This window comes from Gallinula chloropus (genome assembly GCF_964237585.1).
Source record: "Gallinula chloropus genome assembly, chromosome: 20".
In the NCBI taxonomy this organism is placed as follows: domain Eukaryota; kingdom Metazoa; phylum Chordata; class Aves; order Gruiformes; family Rallidae; genus Gallinula; species Gallinula chloropus.
Window position 1 is genome coordinate 3,859,308 of NC_140105.1, and position 19,555 is coordinate 3,878,862.

General features: G+C 49.6%; 1 protein-coding gene across 1 annotated transcript in view; it reads right to left on the reverse strand.

Moving 5' to 3' along the window:
* Nucleotides 1–9,661: 9,661 nt before the first annotated feature.
* Nucleotides 9,662–19,555, reverse strand: part of LOC311199515 (heparan sulfate glucosamine 3-O-sulfotransferase 3A1-like) — a gene marked incomplete at its 3' end in the record, with an annotated part of 30,154 nt that continues 20,260 nt past the window's right edge. The window contains exon 2 of the mRNA XM_084273625.1: nucleotides 9,662–10,280. Within this exon, the coding sequence (XP_084129751.1) occupies nucleotides 9,662–10,280 (619 nt within the window). The remainder of the gene's footprint in view (nucleotides 10,281–19,555) is intronic.

Sequence of the window (19,555 nt, forward strand, 5' to 3'; positions counted from 1 at the left end):
AGCAACATGCCAAGAGGGATGGCTGGTGCCTGCCAGCCCCCAGGCACTGTGGGTGTGTTTGGGGGTAGGAAGCAGGGGTGGAAATGCTGCCTTGCTCCAAGGCCAAGGTGGGGATGGAGCCCAGGAGGGTGTGAAGGACAAATAACACTTCTGCAGGAGCGAGCTGTACAGAAGCAGCTACTGCACTCCAGTTCCTTGTGTCTCCCCACCTGCAGCTCCCTTGAACCTCCCCTTTCATCCCTTCAATCTTTATTTCATTTGATTAATAAAAAACAACTTTCCCTCTCTCAGCAGAGATACTGGAGCACAGCCCACGGGTTGGGAGTGGAAGGAGGGAATAGCTGCAGCTTGGCTTCTCCTCTCTGACCACCAGCCAGCTCCCTATCTCGGGATGGATCCAGCAGGAGCACGGGAGCTCGCATCCAAGAAACCCCACTGCTCTGCCAGGGCCACACAGGTAGTAAAGAGCCTGATAGAAAGTCAAGTGCAACATCTGGGAGTCTTTTTTCTTTTTCCTGTTGCCTTGCCTGTGTTTCAGAGCAGTAACTCTCTGATGTGCATGGAGGGCTTGCCAAAGCTCAAACCATTCCAGTCTCCCACACGAACACCCTGTGTGTGCTCAAACACTTGCCTGTGTCTAAGAAATCTGGAGCAGGGGACAACAACTATATTCTGGAGTAATACTTTGCCTGTGAGACTCTGAGGTCCTCTGTAGGAGAACAAGCCATGGGCTGTTCTGCTTGGTTCTTTATTCAGCTTAGTGCCGCTGCCTCAGGGCAGGACGGGATGGGGACTACCTACTTGGGGAACTTGTCCTCTCCCTTCTCCTGCATCCTTCCCTAATTGTCTTCTGTTAAAGGAAGAAGAGCCAAAATACTCCTGAGGGAAGGCAGCAGATCCAGGCAGAGGGGTGAACTGGCCTCCCTTGCAATCCACCACTGATGCCTCACAGATGGCAAATGAATTTGCTTTCCCATCTGCATCCTGGATGGTCTCAGGCAGTGGACAGCTTTGCAAGGAGTGGGAATCTGCAGTTCATCTCTCCCTGTGAGCTGCGTGGCTCTGGTCTGTAAACCACATCCCTACAATGCTGCAGTCTCACAGCTTGGTGGTGGTGCATGTTCCTGGTGTGTGTACAGCTACCAAGGGCCTTGTAGCCCTGGAGACAAGCAGAAACCATCCTGAGAGGCAGTGCCCAGGCAAGGAAAGCAGCAAATGGGAAACCAGAGACTGGGGGGAAGGACAGAGCTAAGGGAGGCTCCAGGTCTGGAGCATGTTTAAGGCAATAGAGTGGGGTGAGGGTGGGCAGGATGTCTTCCTGAGCAGACATCCTTATCCCCAGGCGTTTTGGGCCATATTTACCCCTGACATAGCAGGGAAAAAATATTTAATTCCCACTTGTCCTGTGCTGGAAATAGGAATCACAAGCTTGGAGAATGGGTTTAACTCATATTTTCTTGTCCAATGGCTGTTCAGGTGATACAAGTGTTGGCTGAGCTTCCCTTAGCCTGGCAGGGATGGGCTGCCATGCATGGGGCTCCCTTGCTGCCCGCAGGGAGGGTTGCAGTGCTGTGAGTGCCCAGCTTTGTGGTCTTTCAGGACATCCAGGAAGGAAAGTACAGAATTCCTTCTTCATGCATTCAGAAGGGAAGGATTTGATGCCAAGGACAGGCTCCCACAAAACTCAGCATCAAATTTGGTCATGGTCTCTGAGTTCTACTCTCATGAAACCACTGGTAACCAGCACCAGGCAAACACAGCCAAGGATGTCAGGGGTGGATCTGAGGGTAGCAGTTGCAGACGTCTGCCTGGATGCTGTGTGGCTTGGGGTTTGCATTTCTTACCTGTGCTGTTCCTCTTCCTGGTCTTCCTTTGCATTACTTACCCTGGCCCTTGGTGCCTGTACTTAGGGCTGGTTACAGAGGTGACTTCAGAAATTTTTAAAAGTCCAGATCTGCAGATATTCTCATGAATGCAACCACAAAGTAGAATTTGGTGATTTCAAACTGCTAACAATAAATACTAGTTCAAGAAACCATCAGATCTGATGCATCCAGAATGCACCCAGTAAAGTACTGGGAAACTTCTCCTCCTTTCTTCCCAAGAGGTGTCCTACCCAGCCTGGGAATGTGAGTACTGCCATGTAACTTGACTGAATAATCACAAATACCAACAAATAGCTTAAATAGATCATTTCCTACCAACAGAACTGTCAAATTAAGTGAGCCACCCAGCTGAGAGTGAGAGAAATGAAAAGATTATTTCAGGAATTAATTGTGAACAGAGGAGGAGTCCAATGTCAGTGGTGCAAGAGAGACACAAGAAAAGGGGAGGGGGAAAAAAGAACCTACAGGAAAATACAATTTAACCACACACTGAAGAGATGCAAATTCAGATGGCTGCTCTATGAGGGGCCTCTGGATTTTCCCTGATGGACTCTAATGCAGAGAGGAAATGAAAGAACTCTGTTTTCCACTCTGCCTGGTTGCGAAGCGTCTGCACGGGGAGTGGGGCCGGTGCTGGGGTGGGATGCAGCAGGCCTGAGGATGGACGTTTTCTGCTCTCAGGCTGACAAATGGTAGTAGTCAGGAGAATTTTGGTTTTGACACAGTGTTCTTGCTTGTTAAGCAAAGAACTAACTCAACCAAACTGAAACTGTAAGCAGGAGAAGATGAGCCTGGGTGTGCTTCTTGACTTCTTGTGTTTGTTTTCTTCTGTTTCTGAAAGAATCTTCCAAGATGGTCCAGTATCTGAGACTGTTTCTGGTGTTGAAATAGAAACATCCGGTTCTCCAGTCAATAATACTTTTAATTTGGAATTGTAAGCTAAGTATAGCATGAGTGTGGCTTCTTTGCTGAAGGTTTGGGAGAATTGAAACCAAATGTTTAAAAATTATCTATTCAAAATGCTTGGCTTGACTGAACTCAAACAACTGTGGGTTTGGTTTTTTTTTTTTAAAGCTATAAACAATATTGAAAGGCTGCCTGCTTATCCCCATTTGACTTGAGAATTGTTTACAATTTTAGACATTTTTCTGGGACTAAAAACCTGTTCTCTGTGTGTATTTGTGCTGGCAGCTGCTATCTAAAGGACAGCTCAGCTCCTCAAATGTAGAAGCATAAGACAACCTTCCCTTTAGTAAAGCTGGTAAAATATGGGAGAGTCAAGCCAGGATGAATTCCCCTGGCTGGCTTGGCCAGCTGGGCAGTAGCTGTGGCTGGGCAGAGGTTGTGTCTGGGCAGCATTTCCCTCTGGAGCCCCAGTGCCGAGGGTCCAACGTGTAGCATGAGCCCCGTGCTCCCTCATGGACTCCCTGGCCCCAGGGTGTGTTATCTTGGAGAGGGGTGTAAGTGGTGGCTACACAAGACTTCGATTTCAGATGGATGTTCCTGTGCTGCCTGGAAAACGAGCCACAGCTTCTGTTGGACAGGGGCAGGATCTGTGCCCCAGATCCTGCTGGGATGCATATGGGCAGTCGGTTGATGTGTAGGATGTATAGGGGCAGTCTGTTGATGAATATGTTGTATATGGGCAGCCCATTACTATGCCAGCAGCATCGTCCTCTTACACAAGAGTCATCTCCAGATGGCAGGGGCCAGGGAGAGCTTGTGTGGCACCTCTTGCTCACCAAGGCACACACGGGCAATATCCAGTTTATACAGGTGGAGCTGGCCATGTCCTGAGCCCTAGCCCTGCCAGCAACTCACACGTGCAAGCCATACAAAGAATTTCTTTATTTAACCTTGACTTGTGGAAAATGGAAGAGTTTGGTCTGGTTCTGAGGTACAGGGGACCACAGCCAGGTGGTTTTCTTGAACCATGGTGTGGTGATGCCGTTGGTTTCATCTTTGTAATTCCCATGGCTGGGGGCTAGAGGAGTGTCTGTGGGATAGGATGTGTCCTTGGACTGTGGCTTCACGCTGGACACCAGACCCAACCTGGCCTTTGCAGATGTGCTCTTTTTGTCAGAAGAGCTGATGAAAAAAGCAGGGAACAGCTCCCATCAATCCAACAAATCCTGTGATGCTGCTGAAGTGATGATGTGCTTGGAGGGTGCAGGCTGGATGCTCCACTCTGCCTCCCTCAGTCCTGCCCTGCCCAGCCCCTTGCTGGAGCCTGCCCCATTGCAGGGGGTCAAAGCACATACCCTTCCACACCCCTCAAGCCATGGATCCTGGCTGAGGGGCCGACCAGGCAGCGCGCAGCTGCAGGCGTGTGGAGAGGCAGGTAAGTAGATTTGTGACTCCGTTTGCCCTGTCGATGTGATGTATTCAGCTGCTTTCCTCTGTGCTCATAGACTTGTCCTTCTCAGGAGAATTTTTTTCACTCTGAAGCCATCTCTTCTGTGTCCAGCCCTGGCAAGTCTCCAGCAATGAGCAGTATAGAAAACCTATTGATTCTGTTTCATAAGCCCCGTACACAGGAAGGTAAGTGCTCCCTAGCCAATACCTCTCAGTCATTTCCTTTAGATGTTGCTCACATGCCCTAAATCACAGCTGCTGGTGAAAAAAAAACCACAAAAGAAATGACATGGAGAAACTAAAACTGAGCAGGCTTCATCCCATCCACAGCATCACCATTGCCTTGGCACTACCAGAGGAGCTTGCAAAGGGCAGGTGCTGGTGTGCCTGTGAAGAAGGACCCTCCATTGCCAGGACTGTTCCGAATTGCAACAGAGGAAACAGCACAGAGTTTTGGCAGGGGAGAGAATTCCTGATAAAGCTGTGTTTGAAGTTCCTCTGCTGCACCAAGGTCCTGGGGCAACACTCACACCAGCGAATTTGGCCTCTAAGAGGTACACAGTTGTCTTAAGAAGCACGAGATGATTATTAACATTATCATTGCTATTTAATGATGCTGAAATGCAGATGCTGAGTCTTGAAGAGCTCTCCTTGGCTCATGGCAGCTTTCACCATCAGCAGGCCTCGCCGTAGGGCATTTCCTGGTCTCAATTTGGAAGATGCCAGGCAAGACATAGAGTGCCCAAGGTTCAGCACAGCGCTGCCCTTCACTACCAACTTCCTGCCCAGAGAGGTGATGCATCCAAAGCTGTGTTCACACTGTGAGGGAGCTGAGCCTGGGGGCAGCGTCGACCCTGAATTAAGAGAGCTTTCCCTGCAGAGCCATGCGCTGTGCAGCCTCCGGAATGGAGCGAGCAGGAGCAGCCCACCAGCCCTGTGGACAGGCCTAAGATGAAGGAGGTATAATTTTTTTCAAAATCCATGGCTGGCCAATGTCTTAGGTAATAAATGCTACAAGTTGAGGAATGCAGCCTTGTTATTGCCTGGCGGAGGGGAATTCATTCTACACGTTGGCTTCTCTGCAGTTTTCCACCCAGGCGGCGTTGACTCCTTACCACCACATAGATATTTCTGTATTTCAGCAAAATTCCCCACTTCTAATCTGGATAGTCCTCACTGGGTGGAGTGCAAAACCCACATTGTTAACTCCGGATAACGGTAATTAAAAGAAAATAAAATCAAAGGTGCTGAGAAAAGAAATGGAACATTTTTCCATGGAAGCCAAAAGATTATATTAAACTTCAGCAGTTTAATAAAATATTATGAAGTTTGGGAGCGTATTTTCCCTGGGACTTAATCTGTTTATACATCTAAAAAAGTAAATAGAATATCGCTTTACTTGACCACACAGAAAACCTGATACACGGGGGCTGCGCGGCTGTGGATGTTTCTTGGTGAATGGCTTCCTCAGGTTTCATGTGACGATCCTGAGTTGGGTCTGTTCCTTTCCTACCAGGTCAAGGAAAGCAGGAATTCATCAAACTGGATGGCAAAACACTGGGGATGTGGCAGGGCCAGCAACAGCTAAGGGGGGAGTGGTTGGGGGAGTCATGAAGACCTGACTTCTCAAGGGGGTTTTTTACAACCTAAAGAAAGGAGGATGACATTGAGATCGCTTGGAGACATGTGAAGTGGACGATAAGAGGTCATGGAGGTGATGCCAAAGAGTCCAAAGGCTACTGGGAAGTTGACAGCAGACAGACCCTTCCCCCCGCCAGCTGCCATGGAGAGGTTTAGGAGGTTAAAATCAGATGGAAATGGGTAATTCTGTCTTTTCCCCTTTTACAGAAACCTGCCCGCTCTTTCCAGGTTGCTGCCGCCAGCATAAAGAGAGCACAGCCTCTCAGTACCCGTAAACTTTATTAAATGTGTGCTTTTTCATTCTTAAATTAAATTAAAATCAGTCTCTTTCATACTGAAATAGCACCAAGGGGAGAAGGATGACAGGATCACCGAGCAAAGGGGAGGGAGGGGAGAAACCCCACAAACCATTCTACACGAACAAGAAGTTTTTGTAAAGGTTAAGAAAATGGGCAATCCACCCCCCTCCCCTCACCTGCCCCCCCAATTTGGAGATGTAACCTTGTGTTCTATGGGAGAACTGAGGAGGCTGAGGATCAGTGTTAGTCAAAATCACTCAGAGCAGGGTAGGTAGTTGTGGCCAAATCAGTGCTGGAAATTTCACTTCTTAGTGCTGCACCCCAAAGACCACCCTGACTGCCACCCTGCCTGAGTCTTATATGCTGATCTTCATGGTGTTTATATTCTTTTTAGCTGTGTAAATTATTGGGTGGCAGCATTTCCTTAGGAGCTGATTAAATCCCCACGACCTGAAATCAGTGCCAGCTACAGCGTGGATGCAGCAGCCCAGCTCTTGCCCTTCCAGAAATCGCAGCAGTGTGAATCACAGCAGCAGAGGGCCCACTTTTTGTCTTGCCAAACTGCACTGGTTAAGAAAAACCCATTTCTCTAACATTTTCCAGGTGTGGCTGGTTGAAACTCAGTGCAGGTTTGGCTGAAAGCTGCTGCTGCTGTGAGCTGACAGGGCTCTGACAGTCAACTCCCTTTCGAAGTGGGCTCTGCAGACCTGTGCCCCAGCACATTGCCATGGGTGGGGAAAAAGCAAACTGATTTTTGAAAGCTTTGGGGCAACACTTATGCTCAGCATCCCCATGCCAATGCTGCTGGTGGTTTCAATGCCCTGTTCGTGGGGCTGGGGCTGGAGCTAGGCAAGGTGCTGTGCTGTGACCAGGGTGTGAAGGAGATGTGTCTGTCTGCTCAAACTCCACAGCACAGTCTACATTGGAAGGGACTTTTAATGTTCATCTAGTCCAACCCCCTGCAAGGAGCAAGGATGTCTTCAACCAGACCAAGTTGCCCAAAGCCCCATGCAACCTGGCCTTGACTGTCTCCAGGGATGGGGCATGTACCTTATGATGTCTTATGATGAATTCACCACTTGCCATTGGTAGGATGTTTTATAAAGATTTCTCTGGTTTTTTAATCCTTAAATGCTATAAAATCTAAATATTGCATGGCATGTAAACCTAAGCTTCATCAGTGCCTGATGGCACATCTGATTATTGAAACCAGAAGATTTTTAATACACTTAATTAGTTTCTCATTGTTACACTATTGATTTTTCTGCTTTAAGAGGAAATAATCAAACTTTATAGGTCGCTTTTTTATTTATAACTACTTTTGCTTTCCCCATGTACATGCTCAACACTGCAGGCCTAGGAGGGGTGCAGGTTCCAAAAGTTTACTCCCAATTCTTTTTAGGTTAAAAAAAATCTAAACTTCATGGTTGGATTTTAAAATAAGCCTGAAGAGTTTACAGACTTTAATGTTTTGAAGAGTTCAAAGCAATTTGATTGCATGACCTCTTTTTTAACAGCCATTGTTGATATGTGGAGGGATTGTCAAAAATATTTGTGGTCCAGATCAAAAAAAAATCAGTTACAGGTTCAGGTCCCTAAATTGTTTTCCTAGGGGTGCAGCAAGGGATTCAAACCCTCAGAAATCAGGGGAAGCAAAACATTCAAGCATTTTTTGGGAAACTATGGCTAAGTAGCTGAGCACCTGAGTGTCCAGGTATGGATGGGTGCAGGGCAGCCCAGAGGGGATGTAGCTCAACACCTGGTGCCATGCAGTTGAGTGGGTACCAAGCCCTTGTCCTAGCCTGTCAAGCAGGACAGCCCAAGGTGGAAATGACTTCCTCTTGCATTAAATTATAGTTTCAGTTTCTCAATTGTCTAGTTTCACAATTCTCATGGGACTCCTTGAAATCTCTGCTCTGCTGTGATTTCATTAAGATCTTGGCTGGTTTGCAGGTGGGTGGTGAGCTTGGTCCCCAGGCTCCTTCTAACCAGATTACCAGGTGATCCCTCAGTTTGTTTTACCCCATTAGGGGATTTTCCAAGTTAGATTCAGGAGAAGGAGCGTCATTGTGTTGTGTTTATGCAGCACCAAGCAATAATTAGGTGCTCCTAATGCTGCAGATAAAGAGCCAGCAGATAAATGAGCCCACAGTTATACAAGATTGCATTTTGGGAATAGATTTCTGTTGCTGAGACACTTCTACCAATCAAAAAAAAAAAGGTGATAAGGATCAAAGCAAAGAATTTAAAACTCCTGGTTACTGAGAACAGGAGATTGGCTTTGCCTAACGATTTTTAAAGCCCTGCACAACCAGTGCCCTTGTTCCTGTTTTCCCCTCAGTTCTCCTTTAGGAAAGGACAAGAAAACTCCCATTGCCCCCTCTGCATTCTCTCCCCTTTCTGGATGTGATTTTTGTTCATTTTTCCCCCAAACAACCCTTTCTTCACTGTTTTTTAAGACTGGTGTAACCTAAAACATTCCCCATTATGGCTTAAATATTATCCACCAGACACTGAACTTGTTTCCTGCTGCGTATGAGTGGTGGGATACTGGGTCCCCCATCACCTTCAAGACAGGTACATCACAAGCCAACATCTTGGTATGGATCTTCCTTGCCCATCACCCAAATCCCTTCATATTCCACACCCCCACCTCCCCCAATTCCCCCCCCCCAGAAAAGTGCTCAGCTGCCAACATAGCAAAAGGGGTGCACGCTGCTGGCAATGGGGTTAGAGCCAAGTCCCATGAATGAAGCCTTTTGACTACCTGGCAATTTTCATCAGAGTCAAAAGAGTAATTTGTTTTCTTTCATTTTTTTGGCTACCAAAATTGTTTTGTCTCAAAACAAAACAAAGGATTGTTGATTTTGGCTTCTGTAAGATGAAAAATAAGTTGGGTTGATGAAAAGAGCTTGATTGGGGGGGGGAAGGGAGGGTGGGCAAAAGTCAAACAAAAAATTGGATAAACGATAAAGATTTCACTGAAGATTTAATGCCATTAAAAAATCCCCTAAGGTAAGGTTTGAAAAGCCAAATTCAATATTAAGCCCCTTTGTTTCACTGTCCAAAGTGATGAGGTCTGGTCTAAAATGGCCTTTGCAAGCCAAAATCTGCCTGACCTAGTAAGGCGCCAAGCTTCCCCCAAGCACCCCTGTCACTTCTGGAGATGGACCTGAGGACATCTAAGAACTTTGGACTTGCTTTTATTTTTTTACAGTGCTAAACCTTGGGCCCATCTAAGGAAGCAGCTGAGCCACATGTGATGTCAACAGGACCAGTGCTCTCAACAGCCTCCTTTCCTGGACAGACACATCACCTCATCTCCGAGAGAAGAAAGAAAACAAAGCAGTATGTCAAAAGAAAAAAAAAACCTCATGTTTTAGCACAACTATTTTTTTTTTCTGTATTTTCCCCCTCTCTACTGATATGTAAAAAAAATATATATTATATTTTCCTTTTCTTAAATTATTTTTCTCAGCCTCAGTCCCAGCCGAAGTCCTGCCCCGTCATCTGGTAGAACTTCATGTTGAAGGGCCGGTAGAAGTCCCGCAGTCTCTGCACCACCTCCTGGTCTATGTCGGGGTGGGTCCTGCCTTTGGTCTTCCCCAGGCAGTGGGGTTTGCTGCTGCCTTCCGCTTTCTTCAGGCACGGGAAGCCCTTGGTTTTGTTGAAGTAGAAGTGTTTGTCGGTGATGATCCTCTTGAGGCCCAGAAAGTCCTGGACCCTGCCCAGCTCCCCCGCGGGGTCGCTGATCAGCCTCTCCCCGCTGACGAAGAGGATCTGCCCGATGGGGAAGTAGAGGAGCCAGTTCTCCAGGTGCTTGGCATAGATGCCAATCTGGATGGCGCTCCACGAGGTGTCGATTAGGCCCGTAGTCCTGTTTTTGAAGGTCAGGCTCTCAAAGGTGGGGATATCGGGCTTCTTGGAGAGCGTCTGGGTGTAGTCCGAGATGGCTCTGGTCACCGGGTCCCGCACCACCACGATGAGCTTCGTGCCCTTGGACATGGAGGAGATGCGGGCTGGGGCCTCCTTGGTGACGAAGTAGCTGGGGGTCTTCTCCATGGTGATCTGTCCCTCCAGGGTCCTGGGCATGAGGTCCCTGCAAGAGAGGCAGAGAGGGACACGTTAGTGCCAGATACCTCTGGCAGTGTGGGGGGAACCAAGGGCAGGCAGTGCTCCAGGAATGTCCTGGGTACAGAGGGCAGATGTTCCCAAGCCTCATGCCTCCAGAACCAGCATGCTTTCCTCCTAGTGTGGACTGTCAAGAGGCCCATAATGCTGATTCAGCAAAGCATCTGAACACACTCCTGATTCCCCACCTCCTTGGGCTGCCTATTTAGTTAGCCCAAAATCTGAAATCCATTTTACCTACTCGAGACCTCTAAGGGGCCTCTTGAGGGGGATCCCACCTCCCTTCTTGCAATGGGACTGTGAGAATGCAGCACATCTCTACAATCCCGGTGCCCTACCCCTTTAAATTCCTTCCTGCCCACACTGGGGCTTCCTGCACATTGGCTTCAATTCCCCAAGTAACAGCAACTTTCTGGAGTAATAACACTCACTTTCAGCAAGGTGTAGGACTCTATCTTTTTGGTATTTTCAAGGTGGCAGCAAGCTGATGTCACATAAAAATGTGCAGTATCAGCCCCCAATCTCAGTGATTTCCCTCCATCCAAAGAAATCCTACGCGGAGGCTGCTTTGGGAAGCTCTCCCAGGCAGGAGTGGGAGGGGGCTTGAAGCTCAGCCAGGGTCGATCCTGCTCCATGGTCCCCTCGTGGGTGCAGAGCCCTCCTGGGCCAGGCATTGGGTGTGATTTGCTAAAGGACCAATGGATTTGGCTACAGGATAACCTGGGCTCCTCTGTGTTAAAGGTGGGAAAGCCAGGAGAGTGCAGGAGCCATATAAGGGGCCATTTGTCTGCTCCTCCACGGTGCTCCCAGCACCTCTCCTCGCTCCCCTTGCCTGTCACACCAATCCCATCCCCTCCCGCTCCCACTGCCCTGTGTATCACCCTAGGCAGGAACCAGCATCTGCAAATGCCAAGTGTTCACACCATCCCCATTTCATTACACAAACCCATCCCTTCTTCCAGAGCTTGTTTCCCCAGCCCCCACAGTCCCCACAGCTTGGTCTCCTTCCAATGGTCCAGTCTTTCCCCGGGGTTGGGGGAGGTGGGTTGGAGATGGATGGCTGGTGGCTGCAGTGCCGGCGAGGTTCACCACCATGCCACCAGTAGTTCTCATGGCAACTGTGGCCCCTGGGTCCTGAGGAGCAGGGACCCACATCCCCCCCCTCAGCCCCGACCCCCCGTCTTTGACCTCGCTGCGGTTGCGCCTCCCGTGTGCCGTGATGAACTGCTCCCCGCCTGCTTTATTGTTACTGTCTTGCAGCAGCAACATCTGGTTTGCAAACCTGTGCAATATGCCAGCAAAATTAAACTCATCTATCAAAAAAGCAACAATGAAAAGCCAACAACAGCTGAAAACACCAATAACAACCAAACCCCAGGCTGAGTCGCTACGTTACAAATGAGGCAGCGAGGACCGACCCTTCCTGAAGTAATTCTTTCCCTTTGCAAGCACATTACAGAGGGGCTGAGCAAAGACATGGTCCTAGAGAAGCCGAACCTTTGTTGCTGGCTGCTGAGGATTTTGTTCAGGGGATTCTCCATGCAATTGAGACATGCAGAAGAAACAAGCTGAAGGGTATGAAACAGCTCTTGTGCATGACAGAGTATGTCCAACACTGGTGCTGACCCTAAGGGTGGAGACAGGTTGGAAACGAGCATGAGCATGGTCCTTGCTCAACAGACATGTGAATTCCACAGTGGGATTTGCCATCACCTGATGCTGCAAATGCCTAAAGTGTGAATGGTTCTGAAACAGACTGGCCAGGTTCACGGTGGATAAAATGAGTTGGTGGCAATGAAATGCCCCTTCAGCCCTGAGGAGCCCCCCAGCCCCTCAGCTGGGAGGAGAGCACTGGAGAAGAAGCCCTACAAACCAGCCTTCCTGCACACTTCAGTGTATGCTAACTTATACCAGTGAGGTACTGGGCTGGATGGCTCTTTGCACTGGTTCTTTGCTCAGGGCAGTCTCATGAGGCACCTTCTCCCTCCCCACATCTGCACCACATCCACATTTCTCAGCTGTTGTGCTGTTGCCCTGTGCTTTGGACAGAGTCACCTGGAAGCACCCAAGCCCTAAAAGGGCGAAGGAGCCAGGCTGTGCCCCTGTTCCTGCCCCTGGTCCCCAGCTGGTCCCTGCCCCGTACCGCAGCCTCCTGCAACTGGAAGTTGCTGTTGACTGGGAGCCGGAGCTGCTGAACTGACCATGGGGAGAGGGCAGAGGAAGGCGTGTTGACTTCTGTTTGTGTTTGGTAAGTGTTGAAATCTCTGCTGTGTCTTCCCAAGGAGCAGATTAACCCCTTCCACGGCCAGGCTGCAGTACAAAAAGCTTTCTTCAGCTCCCAGGAATGAGCACACACCTCCACTGCCAGGGCTGGCTGGCAGGGACATGCCAGGAGCCACAGGGAATGTGCTACCACAGCTTTTGGGAGATTAATTAATTACAAAGGGCATCTTTCATGGACGTAAACAGTTGCCTGGGGGCCTCCCTGGACTAATGACATCTGGGTTTTATTGCAAAAGAGCCACTTGAAAAGACGAGAACCACAAAAATGTTTTTGGCAAAAGCAGCCACCAGTGGGCCCTGCCAGAATAAATGGATTCTGTTATTTTAATTTTAGTAGAGCTCGGGGCTTTATTTAATTACTTAATAGGGGAGGAAGACTTTCCTCAAAGGGAAGATTTCGGCTACGCATGCATATTCATCTCTGGCCTTTCCAGGTCCACACTTTCTCCCCAGAGGCGTCCAGGATGGCTGCTCCCGTGTCCAGCCAAAGCCACTGGAGCTCGTGGGGCTGCTGGTTGGGGGGGGGGCAGTGGGCCCTTCCCCACCCCAATGGGCTCTGCAGGACTTCCCTCTGGTAATGCAAGTTTGGATTTGCCTTCCCTGGGAGCTGCTGCAGCAAAACCTCCAGTACCCAGGCTGAGGGAGAGGAGCTACATCAGCTGCCTCAGAGGGTTGGGGTGATGCCAGGGCTGAGCACTAGGCAGCTGTGGATCCCAGCAGTGTGTGTGGGGCTGCTCTGGGACTTAATGGTTCACCCTGGTGTGCCAGTCCTTGACACTGGCACTTTGGTGCTGGTGTCACATTAGGACAGCCCAGTAACAGTCTCCCAACCCTCTGACACTCCAGTGCAGGAACTGATCTTTGGTGTCATGTCTATTGTGGCTTTTAGGTCTCTCTATGGACTATATAATGATTCCTTTAAAAATCTGGACTTCCATCAGGAGTGAGGAAATGGGTTAAAAGAGCCAATTTGCCTCAGATGTCCTCTGCTGCTGTCCCACCAACTCAAAGCAGCAAGAGAACCTGGTGATTAGGAAGAAAACAAGCGCTGGCTGGTCCAGAAGTGAGAGCTGGGGAGGTGACAGCCTGTTTCATGAAGGAGGAGGAACAGCCCTGTGGAGCTCCCACAGAGGTGGCAACAGCTGTTGGTCATCAGAACTAGAAAACCTGAGGTGAGTTTTCTGTTTGAAGCCCACTGCTGCTTTGCTCCCAGCTGAACAAGCCATGTCCAGACATCCTGTGCAGCACACAAGGTGTTAAAAGCAGCCACAGAGGGACTGGCTGCAGGGCTTTCCCACATAAATCTACTCCAGATCTCTTCTGGAGGGAGGCTGACATGGGCAGATAAGGGCAGCTCTTCACCAGGCCTCACGCCATCACAACCCAAAGCAATAAATAAAGCTGCTGTGATTACAGTGATTTAACCCACGTGCTCTCTGACCTCTAGTAAAACCCACCCTAACCATATGCTAAGGGCAGAACTCAGCTCCTCTGAACCCCAGGAGGTGACTGCCTTCTCTCTGGAAGTCCTAGTGAGATCTCTTCTAAATAACCAGCCTGTCAGAGCCCAGCTATGCAGGACCCAGGCTGGATTGCAAGGATCATCCGGAACGAGGTGTGCCAGCCCCATGCTTTAAAGAGGACTGATGCTGTCATCACCCTCCTCGTGCTGCCCTGCATCAAGATAGAGCCTCAGCTGCACGGCCCTGCACATCCTTCTCCACCCAAGTGCATGGCCAGGTCTGCCTCAAGCTCTTCTGCCCCAGAGAAGTGAGTCTGTGCACTGCCTGACATGGCTCTGCACTATAACTGGGGGGGAGGAGGATGCAGGGAATGGCTTTGGCCCAGCACAGGGTTGGCAGCTTGCAGCACACAGCAGCTCGGTGTCAGATCAGGGAATGACCCAGGGTGAATGAGTGGTGATGGAGAAAGACCAGCTCCTGCTCCCCAAACGCTGATGTCCTGATCCCAGGAGAGCTGGGTAGCTGCAGCTTCACCCAGCACAGGTGGGTCAAGCAGAGTGGGTCTGCAAGCACAGCAAAGGCATAGCCAGAGGGGCACACACCCACCACCAGAAAGGACTGTGGTGGTTTGACCCTGTTGAGTCTGTTTTGCCCATAATGCTGACTGTGGAGTGATCTCTCCCTGTTCTTATCTCCGCTCCTGAGCCTCTCAATATATATTTTCTCCCCTGTCCAGCTGAAAAGGGGAGTGAGAAAGAAAATCTGGTGGGCATCTGGCCCTGAGCCAGGGTCAAATGACCACCTGAGACAGTTTCCTGCATCTCTGGGTGGCAGCAGCAGCAAGGAGACATCACTCATGTCCCCCCAGCACGCTGCTGGGCTGGCTCAGTGCTCTCTGCACCCATCTGCAGCCACAGAGAGAGGGAGCAGAGGAGGAGCTGTGGCTGCAGACACCCCCCCTTCCCCAGCATGCGGATGTTCACCCTTATCTCTGGCCACGCTCCCACTGACCTGCTCACAGCCCCAGAAGGGCACACAGCCCAGGAACTAGCGCTGGATAAAGGATGGGAACGAAGCAGGAATGTGGAGCTGGAGTTTCACGTGGTGCTGGGCTTTCCCAAAGACTTCAGCCATCAGGATCTTTTCCTTGTGCAGCCTGGAAGCTGCAGCAGGGTTATGAGACACAGCAGAAGGGCATCGCTTACCCCTACGCTGCACCCCAAGACACCATCCCTGGGCAGCCTGTGCTGGGGGCACCTTGCTCCAGCCTCCAGATGCTTTTTCCATCTTTGCCATTATCCTCAGCTACTGGTCCAAGCAGTGGGACACATGCAAAAGAAATGGTGAGGAAGAAAAACCCACCCAGGCAGATATCAGAGCATCCAAGGACCCTCCCCATTTCTGTGGCTCGAGTTGAGTTGCCCATGAATTGCAGTAATTAATAACCTTAGAGTTTCAGAGAAGAAACCTGCCCTCTGTTCTTTTCTGCCCTGCTCAGCTTAAACCAGCTACAGTTTGGCTTTGCTCTGGATTCAATAGCCAGGGTCAGGCTGGGGTTTGGGACATCCCAGCCCACAGCAGTGCTGGGAAAGGAAGTCTTTGTGGTGGCAAGCGTTGTTTTTAAGGAAGTGCCACCAAAGAGGTCATCACAGGAAAAACTCTATCAAAGAAATGCTCTTTCTGGAAAAGCCCAACAGCTCTGCTATCAGCTGCAGGACCTTGAATCCCACGGAAGAGCCTTTCCGGCAAGGAAGGACCAAATCTGCTCCCAGAAATGTAACACGGGGTCACGGGGAGGATCAGACACCCATCCCAAATCCTGCCTTTGCACCACGGAGCAGCAGTGTGGTTAAAAATGAAGTTGGCTTCCTCGTGCAAAATTATCATGTCTTTGTGTATGGGAAGAAGAGGAGGAGGAGGAGAAAAAAGACATTCCCTTCATCTCTGGGAGCCAGCAGTGTCCCAGGCTTCAGGGAAAACCCCCTCCATCAACCACCTGAAACCCCAAGCAGCAAGGGAGATGGGTGCTGGCACGCTGGTGCCCTTCAGTGCCACCTGATGGGTTTTTTTCCTCTCTTCCTTGTGCGCTGCCTTCCACACGTGAAGGACCAAGTGGCTGGCATGGCAGTGGATGCTGTGGACTAGAAGAACAGAGAGGGAAGACTGTTGTCTTCTCTGTAGAAACACAGCCAGAATTTCTGCCTGCAGGATGGGGTATGAGTGTAGAGTTACACAGTGGGCAGTCCCAGGAGCCTTCTGCAGTATGGGATGCAGGGGGAATGGGCAGCCCCTTTTCAGTGTCTGTGGGGACAGGACAAGGGGCAATGGCTGCAAGTTGGAGCACAGAAAGTTCCACACCAACATGGGGAAGAAGTTTTCCCCTGTGAGGGTGAGGGAGGCCTGGGACAGGCTGCCCAGGGGGTGTGGAGTCTCCTTCTCTGGAGAGATTCCAGCCCCATCCAGACCCCGACCTGTGCAATATGAGCTGGGGAGCTGCTTTGGCAGGAGGAGTTGGACCCGATGGTCTGTCAAGGTCCCTTCCAAGCCCTGTGATTCTGTGATTCTATGATTAACATGCCACCTTCCCCAATAAAACGCTCTTGCAAGGCAAGGCCTCTCACCCCCCACCCCCAAATCTGACTGCTCTGTGCTTGCTGCCAGCACACCGTTGGGAGCTGCTGGTCTCGCCCCTACGGCGGATGCCAGCGTTTATTTGAGCAAGTCTCAGTATTTATGTATCTCATTACATCTGCAGCCACCAGCATCTGTTTCCACGCTGTATCTGTCAGGCAGCATCTTATCAGTAGAGCTGTCTCCTCTCCTTCCAGTTAAGCTCCCTCTGAGGTTTAGGAGACAACTGACAGCCTGGCACAGGATGCAGCCAGCACTGGTGCTGCTGACCTCTCCCTAAATCAGAGGGACCCTTGGACATCTGCCCTGTCCCCCCTCAGACCCACAGCAGCAGCCAATGGCAGTCCAACTTCTCCTTCTTCCCTAAGAGCACCCCTGAAGTGTTACACGTGCACATCCCCCCCAAAAAAACACCCTCCCAGGTGCTACTGGTGGCCTTGGAGGGGGACCAGGGCTGCCCCCAGACCTGGGTGAACCCTCTTGATGTGCTCAGCCATGGGGTCCTAGGGCAGAGTGGTCTGTACTGGGGAGAACATGGCAAAAACCTCCACCCCAAAACCAGTACCCACCTCACGTCTCTCTCACACGAGCATCTTCGAGACGACACATTTCAGCCCTGACTAAGCAAATCATTTTAAAGAGGAAGGTTAAAGAACTGTTTATTATTGGAAATGTCTCGCTCTCTAGGACTCATTTTTTGATAAATTAGCTTCAGCTTCATTACTTCATGATATATTTCCCTTGACATTTAATTATACTTACCCCAAACACATTAAGCCAATCAGTCTGAACAGCTTCTTATTAATATGCAAATTTCTCCTTTGAAAAGCCATGAATCTGTGCAAAATCTCTTTAGGCTTCAATTAGACTCATTTGGGAAAGTTGGGAACCCCCTGAAACGCCCTCCTGGTCCAGACCCATAGCACACCAGTGCCTGGCTTTGGGATGGCAGAAGGCTACTGCCAGAGTGGTCTTGGTGTTTCTCTCGTTCTGCCAATGACTCTTGGCTTGTGTGTGCTATGTTAAAATGTTGATTTTCTTGTTCTGTTTGAAATAATTTGGTTTGTACTTGCCTATCCTTGCTCTTACATCAACTTTTTATCTTAGTACTGCAGAAGCAGCTTTGCTGAAAATGGGTGCCATGGAGAAGATGTGCAGACGACAGCTGAGAGGAGACCCTGGGATGTTCCACAGTCTGGGAGCTGCTAATATGGTTTATTATTTCTGTATAACTGGTGTATTCCACATAGGGAAATTAATCAGTTGGGATTTTAATTTAGCAGTTCCAAAACCTGCTGTACTCTAAAATAACATTAGGTTTTGCTCCCTAATTAGAATTTAACATCTTACTGTTATGGTTGGGCTACAGATAGAGTCTTAAGGGTGGGTGGTGGAAGACTCTTCTTCAAGAGACATGAAATAGCAGTGTTATGCTGAAATACATGTCTTATACTATGCTTTCTGAACTGCCTTATGATTGCTGAATGCATGCTGTTTGCATACAGCTGTTCCAGGGCCTGGGTTTTCACTTCAAATCTTAGTTTTGCTCTATGAATTTAGGTTCTACTGTCCTTGTGAATGAAGGCTGCCATCCACTAAAGCACCTGCACAGACTTGGAGCCATGAAGATGGGAGGCTGAATCCTGCAAACCAACACGATGTTGGCAGCTTATCCCCATCCCAGCTCTTCTCCATGGGAGTTGATGTTTCTCCTCACCACCAGCCCTGGAGATGCAGTGATTCTGGCTGCAGGGGACCTCCACATGGGAGCTGCAGAAGATGTGGTGAAATCTCAGCCCAGCTTTTAGCAAAACAAACAGGAACCCCGTTCCCCTGGTGCCATGGGAAAAGGGGATGTGATTTGCATTAGACAAATAAACCAGTCCACACAATTAACCATCTGCCCTGGAACAGCTTCAGGTTTTGCTTTAAAGCATCACTTCCAGCCTCCTTCCGCTCTTGTATCCGTCTGAACACCATGGGATTCCCATCCCAGCTGCAGTCCTGTGTCCAGTGCTGGGGCCCCCAGTACAAGAAAGATGTGGAACTGGAGAGGGGTCAGAGGAACCACAAAGATGGATCAGAGGGCTGGAGCAGCTCCCCTATGGAGAGAGGCTGAGGGAGCTGTGCTGGTTCAGCCTGGAGAAGAGAAGGCTGTGGGGGGACCTCATTGCAGCCTCCCAGTCCCTGAAGGGAGCAGAGGAACAGGAGGGGAATCAGCTTGTTAAAAGGGCAGATAATGGCAGGACAAGAAGGGTGGAGTGAAGCTGAAGGATGGAAGGTTTAAATTAGATATTAGGGGGAAGTTCTTTACAGAGAGAGTGGTGAAGGGCTGGAATAGGCTGCCTAGAGAGGGGGTGGATGCCCTGGGCAACCTTGTGTAGCTCCAGGCCTGGAGGTTGGTGTCCCTGCCTGTGGCAGGGGGGTTGGAGCTCTGTGATCCTTGGGGTCCCTTCCAACCCAGACCAGTCTGTGATTCTATGACTTTCTAGTCAGAAACCAATGGGGAATAATTTCACTGAATCATTTCTATAATTAACTGGAGAGAAATATCAGCACAGGTGCCACAGCCCCAGCAGCCTTTGGCGTCCTGGACTCGTTTCCCATGGATGACACCAAAGGGCAAACCCCAAAACTTCCTCAAACCCTTCCAGTTCCCCCCCCCCAAAGCCTTTTACTTGCTAAAAAGAGAAGATTTCCTGGGAACTGCTGAGTGCCACAGCATCTCCTTAAGAAAACGTTACCCATTCCATCTTACTTCAAAAGAGGTTGTAGTTTTAAAATAAAATACAAGTCAGTCTAATTTTTTTTATTCCCTACACTTAGACATGAAGATGGGAAATACATTGCAATCAGTGTACTATAT